Source organism: Quercus robur, chromosome 4, assembly GCF_932294415.1.
Source record: "Quercus robur chromosome 4, dhQueRobu3.1, whole genome shotgun sequence".
Taxonomy (NCBI): domain Eukaryota; kingdom Viridiplantae; phylum Streptophyta; class Magnoliopsida; order Fagales; family Fagaceae; genus Quercus; species Quercus robur.
The window spans coordinates 40,306,412-40,313,548 of NC_065537.1; the positions used below are offsets into that span (position 1 = coordinate 40,306,412).

The following is a 7,137-nucleotide window of genomic DNA, read 5'->3' on the forward strand; positions in this document are numbered from 1 at the left end:
GCATATGTGTGTATGATAGTGATTCCTCTCTTTTCCGCCATAGACATTTGCTTCATTACAGCTGTATTCACGACCTCTCTCTCTCTATCTTCCATTTTCTTCCATACCGCTATTTATTCTTAAAATATACTTATAACTGTGCCACAATGTTACTAGTATTAGAAAAATAAATATAACGTAGTCATTCGTCACCTCAAGTTTCATCGCTTTAAAAACTATAAAACAAAACAAAACAAAAAAAAATTTCCCTTTAATTTCGCCGTCTGTTTCGTGACAAATAATGCAAGAGCTTAGTGTAAAAGAAAGACAAACAGCATTTTTTCTCCTCTTCTTCAGCTATTCTCCTCGTGATCGGTGCACAGTCTAATGTAACATTCCTTATTATTATTATTATAAAGTAAGTTAGGGGTCATATTCTTTGATTTAAATTACTACTAATAAGACTATTTTGTTTTTATAGTTATATATATATATAGTTTGTTTGTAGTTATAGTAGATGGAACACAGAGCTCATTATGGGATCTGTATTAATTAATTTGTTTGTTCAACTAATTAGTCCCTCCACCAATTATTACCATTATTGCAATTCCCACATTCCTTTGTTTTTTCTTTAACTACTTTTGAGTTTAGTCTTTAGAGAGAGCCAAACCCAACACTTTGTTTTGATACAGACACAAGTGAAGTGATCTCAAATGTTGTTGTGAACAAGAACTGGACATATATAACTATAAAGGTAAGATTATTTATGGGTCTTTTTGTGTTTTTCTTTTCTGTACTCCCTTCAGTTGTTTTGTGTTTATTATTGGTTTTGTTTGTGCTTAAGCTTAAGTAGTGAGCTACTTTTGGTTGGGATTTTTTTTTGGTGGATTACCCATTTCTTAGTAAACTTAAAGTTTCTTTTTCTTTTCTATGTGGGCTAAAGCTAACTACTTGGTTTGAATCAAAATTAATTGCTGCTTATAGTACTTGCTTTTATATCCATTATCTTTTGGGTGCATCAGTTTTGTTGAAGTGTTTTGGTTGTTTACCCACTTACCACACCAAAGTTTGAGATTATTGGTATGGGACTTGGACGGATTATACTAGAAGCTCCACTTAGTTGAGTTTCTCATGATATAAGACTCAAAACAGCAAAATAAAACTCTGACGTTGAAGAATTCATCTTCTCTTCTTCCCTTTAGTTTTTTTTTTTTTCTCTGCTTTAAAAATTGAACATAAGGTCCAGTTATGGTGTGAAAAATAAAGTAATGTTAATGAATCAATTACAAGAATTATCCTGCTTTTATGATGTTGGTGCAAAATTAAGCAGAGGGATTTCGTCATTGAAGATTACTAATTTCTAAGAGATGATTCCACATCCATAAGGAAAATTATAAGAAGCCTGCAACAGAAAGACATATATTAAAACCACTTAAGGGATGGAAGTATTTGACAAAGAGGGTCTTGTATGCTTAGTCCAACCCTTACAAAAAAGTTCAAAAGAGATACCTTACCTTTCCCCGAGATAGAAGCTGATTTGATTCTCAGCCTGCTTTGATACCAATATATTTAGGTTTCTAATACTGCTTCCCTTCTATGAGAAACTAGTTGATGTGCCCAATTTGGATAAAATATCTAGGTTGCATATAATTCGTTGGAGTATTAGAAGGAAAATAAATAAAAATAAATAATAGTCTTTGAGATGTCTTTTTTTTTCTCAATGAATTATTAAGCATATTCTTTTCTTTAAATTTTGCCAAGAAGCAAAAAGACTTTTAGACAAGAAAGCAAGATCTGTTCATGTTTATTATATTTCATACTTATGTATGCAGAAGCCAAAACAGAAGTTACCTTTGGTACAAACAACTTGAAATTAATTATTTAAACATTGTGTCAATGATGCACAGTTTTTCTGCTTCTGTTTAGTGCAAAGAATTATTGCCAGTCTGCTTACTGCTTATGACAAACTCCTGGAAATGATTTTCCTTTTTGATATTACACATCAATGATGGATGATGGAATATGGACCTTTGTGGCCTCACAAAGTTAAACACTGTATTTTATACTGGTTGGTAGGTTTGGGATCTTCCTTTCATGATATTAAAGCTGCTCCTTTCTTTGTCTATTAGGCAATGTTCCTCATTGGTTCACCTAAGATTAAACAATGCATTCTATCACCAATGAGTCTCAGCTCTTCCTTCTTTGATTGATCCCATGCACTTGATTTGAATTTGGATAATAAGAAAGTATTAAGGAAATATAAAGTAATCCCTAATTCAAACGTGCAACATTTTATCTTTCTTAATGGAAAAATTAGATAAAGGCATTGAGCAAAGCTTCTATATTGGCTCTTACCATCTAAACGCACCGAGGTACTAGTAGTGATGGTGGTCTATTTTTTGGTGATATGTTGGTCTAGTGCAGAATTTCATAATGTAGGAATTGGTGAACCTCAATGCTGGTTCCAAACAATAAACATATACTAAAATATTTTACAAAAGATTGTCACCACATAATAATCAGTTACTTCAAAGTTCTAATGACTGTTCAATAACCTTATAGTAAGCCACTTCTATTTTTTATATCTTTCTGCAAAAGTTGTGATCCACACTCCCTTCTACTTATCTTTTGTTTCTTCCAACTTCTAATGAATTATTCTAGCCATTTCTGTATAAAACCAAGCTTTTGTAAGTTGCTTCTCTGCGTCCCAACTACTTGTATAACTATTTAGAAATCCTAGTTGAATAATCTTTTAGAAAAGATAAAATGAACTAAAAATCTTGTGCTGTCTTTTGCTCATGGATCTTAACTCTGCTTGGACACTGAAATTTTAGTAGCACATAGTTTTCAGGTTGTTAGATGTCCATATGGTTTGCAATCTCCCTTGCCTGATGTTAACCTGTATTTTTACTATTGTAGGGATCATACAAAATTTTTCCTAGGTAATAAAAACAGTGATCCTTTAACTGACAAATGCCACTTAAAAAGAACACACTAACAGACTTTTTAAAGTGCAAAGCAATTTTGTGTGTCTTAGTAATTTAGTGGAGAAATTGGGTTGAGAGGCTCAAACAAAGGCCCATACGATAAATTCCTATTTTCTTGCACTGATGATGATACTTGCGATTTGTTGATTGGTTGTAGAAATTAGTTGTAATTAGCATGAGTTGGCAGGCTGCTTGATGGATGAAAAATTGAAAATGGTCAAGAAATTCCATTTTGAAAAAAGTCATATCAATGTGTGGGCCTTTGGGTACATAAAAATGTGATTAATTTCAATACAAATGGTGTAACCTGTTTCTTCTTTTTGGTCAAAGTGCAACCTCTTATTTTCAACGATCTATCACATGTTGATAGTTTGGGAATATGACATTTTATACCACACCAACTTATCACCCATATTACTTTTATGAACTTCAATTCTGATGGCTCCTATTCAACACTCTTCTTTTAGACCTTTTTTTAAGTGGTTGTTTCTTGCTGCAGATTGCTAATCTTTGGTTGAAATAGAACCTTAAGAATAGGAAAATCGAATTCATGAATACCTGATACTTTTGATGTCAACATAAATGGAAGTATCGGTTTTGTTTATATCCTAATTTCCATGTGTCTCCTGATGCCACAGGGTTCTTGACCTATTCAAGAATAAATCTACAATGGCAAAAGATTTGTGACCATAATGGATCCTCAGGCTTTTATTAGGTTGTCTATTGGCTCATTGGGACTGAGGATTCCTGGGGCAGCTTTGAACTCAGTGAATTCTGGAATTCATGTAGTCTCTTCACCATGTTCATGTGAAATTCGTCTTCGAGGTTTCCCTATGCAGACAACACCAGTACCCTTAGTAACCTCTCCTGAAGCAACACCTGATTCTCACAGCATTGCCTCAAGCTTTTATCTTGATGAATCTGATCTGAAGGCATTGTTGGCACCTGGCTGTTTCTATAGCACTCATGCATGTTTGGAGATTGCTGTATTTTCAGGAAGGAAGGGGTCCCATTGTGGTGTAGGCACCAAGAGGCAGCAGATTGGAACATTTAAACTGGAGGTTAGTCCCGAATGGGGTAATGGGAGGCCAGTGATTCTTTACAATGGTTGGATAGGTATTGGCAAAAGCAAGCAGGAGAGTGGAAGACCAGGAGCAGAGCTTCATCTGAGAGTGAAACTGGACCCTGATCCAAGATATGTTTTCCAGTTCGAAGATGTGACCAAATTGAGTCCTCAAATAGTTCAGCTTCAAGGCTCCATTAAGCAGCCAATCTTCAGTTGCAAGTTTAGTCGTGAAAGGTGATATTATTTACATGATCTCTTCTACTTTCATCAATTGTGTAAACCTTCAAAAAGCTGCAACCTGCTCTCATTCTTTTCTAACAAATTTGGTACTTCTTATCTGAATTTTGTAATCCAGAAAAAGAAAAAGAAAAAGAAATGAAGTGAATAAAATCCTGTCCCACTCGGAGTGTTACACTTTATGTTCCACTTACAGCGTGACACATGTCATTTAAAAAAAAGAAGTGAAACACTAAGAGTGGGACAAAGGATTTTTATTCCAAAGTACTCCCTTCAAGCCACAACATATCACAGCTTTTCCTTTTTTTGGGTTTTCCTAATATAGATGAAACTTTCCAAAAGTGAAAGTTTTATTTCCTATTATATCTTCACCCTCTTTTTTTTAGAAATCAAACAAGATTGTTATTAAAAGTTGTGCCATTTCTTATGAAAAGTAAAAGACATTCTAAGAAGATTGTTATATTTACATTTTTCATAATAATTGTGTCATTTCAAAATGCTTTCTTTTTATAGGGAAGGAGAGAGTATTTAATATTGATATCTTGAGAAAATTTTAATATTCTGATTAAGTTTTCAAAAGGCTTTGCTAGCTTTAGATTCTTGTAGGACGGGTAAGCTTCATGATTGGTGTAGTTTTGGCTACATCTGTTTAGGTAGATGGAATTTGGGGTGACATGCATTTTTTGAGTGAAAGTAGCATTAAAATTTTCTGCATTATAATATAATTGGAAAGAGAAGCCAGTGATCTTTCTTGATGATCCATCTAACCACCAACAAAATTTACAAAAGGTAAACGTAGGTTCACATTACCTTTTAAAATGATCTTTCCAAAAAGGTACTTTTGCTTCTGCCTCAGGGGTCTTGCTCTCTATGACAAATATTGTACATGAAAGGGGCTTTTGTACTATTGTCTTATTTCTGTCTCTCTTAGTCATGTAATTGAGTAGGATGAACTTCTATTTCACATTATTTTTTGATAGTTATAATGAATTGATAGGGTGCCCCAGGTGGACCCATTGAGCACTTATTGGTCAGGTTCTGCTGACAGTTCTGGCCTAAAGATAGAGAGAAGAGAAAGGAAGGGGTGGAAGGTGAAGATACATGATCTCTCTGGCTCAGCTGTTGCAGCAGCCTTCATAACAACTCCATTTGTGCCATCAACAGGTTGTGATTGGGTAGCCAGGTCCAACCCAGGCGCTTGGTTGATTGTTCGCCCTGATGTTTGCAGGCCTGAGAGTTGGCAGCCATGGGGAAAGCTTGAGGCATGGCGTGAACGTGGCATCAGAGATTCTGTCTGCTGCAGATTTCGCCTTCTTTCTGAAGGCCACGAGGGAGGGGAGCTTCTCATGTCTGAGATTTATATCAATTCTGAAAAGGGTGGGGAGTTTTTCATAGACACTGACAGACAAATGCGAGAAGCAGCCGCAAGTCCAATACCAAGCCCACAAAGCAGTGGAGACTTTGCAGCATTGAGTCTAGTCGTTGGAGGTTTTGTCATGAGCTGTAGAGTGCAAGGGGAAGGGAAGAGTAGCAAGCCATTGGTACAACTGGCCATGCGACATGTAACATGCGTGGAGGATGCTGCCATTTTTATGGCACTTGCAGCAGCTGTCAATCTCAGCATTGAGGCATGCAGGCCCTTCCGGAGGGGGATCAAGAGAAGTTCCCGCCATTCTTTGTGAAGTATGTAGAAAATGTGGTGACTAATTTCTACGAACACAAAGACTTTATGATTGCTGTTATATTTGGTATTCTGTACAGGATTCCCTAATTACATCTTTACTTCCAAAACTTGTTCCACTCAAGCATAGCACTTACAGCCTGCCAGAGAGCAATCTGCCCAGGCATTACTTGGGGCTTTTGTACAATTGGAGAGGGTAGTTTCTTTCCACTATAAGTCTAAAGACAAAAATTTTCATAATCCTTTTCACAACTATTAATGAGGCACGATGTGATTGATGCTACTAAAATTAGTGTTAGCACTGGGACCATGTGAAAGTGATTGTCATTCTAATCACCACTTAGCACGCCATCAGTTGTGAAAAAGATTGTGAAGTTTTTTTAGTCCCTAATCTTCTTTCCAAAGCATGTTTCTGTCGAATTGGTGATTACTGTTCATATTTCTGTAGACGATCTTTCCAGATCTTTTAAAAGTATAGAGGCTGAATTAATATATTGACAAGGTGTTCTATTAATTGGGAAACAGGTTACTACTTGACTTGCTGGGAGTAGGGTAATCCATATTCATAACCTGTCGTGTATCCTGTTTGGCCACTGTTCTTTCCAAAAACATTGAAAATGTTTGTGTCCACCGAAAAGCATGTTGGACTGAAATCCTGTTCACTGAAATGTGGTTTGTCCTGATTTCCTATGGAGTATGACTTTGGTGTGTTGACCTAAGGCCTTCCCATCCAAACCAAAGGGAGGGCTTAAGGCACCCAGTTCATTTTGAACGCAACTGGGGCTACATTCGAAGCATATCCGTGCCAATGCTGGACTAGATAGCCATTGTGAATCTGTGATACTGTCACTCAAATTGGGTCATTCACAGTGGAAGATTTATATTGTCTATTTTTTAGCTCAAAGGTGAATTCTAAAACAAAGATAAAGCAAATTGTACATGTTATGTACTCAGGAAATCATTAAAACAGAGGGAACAAACAATATTTGGAACATCCTGAAAGACTGATGGCATTAGATAATTCCAAGTTTTGTTCAATTACTAAGTTGGGAAAGAGGAGTTTCATCTATACACAATTTTTTATCTTTTTGAAGATCAAACTTCAAACGTAAGAGACCTCTCTCTCTGCCCACCAGTTATCCAACAAACAGATTAAGGACGCCATGATCGCCAGATGTAAGTGTGTG

General features: G+C 36.0%; 1 protein-coding gene across 1 annotated transcript; it reads left to right on the forward strand.

The window, feature by feature from the left end:
• The first annotated feature begins 259 nt into the window (after positions 1 to 259).
• On the forward strand, positions 260 to 6,464 carry LOC126721705 (uncharacterized). The gene is made up of 3 exons (XM_050424764.1): positions 260 to 733; positions 3,605 to 4,266; positions 5,267 to 6,464. Exons 2-3 carry the CDS (start codon positions 3,659 to 3,661, stop codon positions 5,949 to 5,951), a joined length of 1,293 nt encoding a protein of 430 aa, XP_050280721.1. The 5' UTR covers positions 260 to 733; positions 3,605 to 3,658; the 3' UTR covers positions 5,952 to 6,464.
• The last annotated feature ends 673 nt before the right edge of the window (positions 6,465 to 7,137 follow it).

Bases quoted from the DNA above. Each gene is read 5' to 3' on its own strand.
- LOC126721705 (XM_050424764.1), top strand. From the start codon at position 3,659: ATGGATCCTCAGGCTTTTATTAGGTTGTCTATTGGCTCATTGGGACTG. The intron at 4,267-5,266 runs GTGATATTATTT...ATGAATTGATAG, and splicing joins TGCAAGTTTAGTCGTGAAAG to GGTGCCCCAGGTGGACCCAT.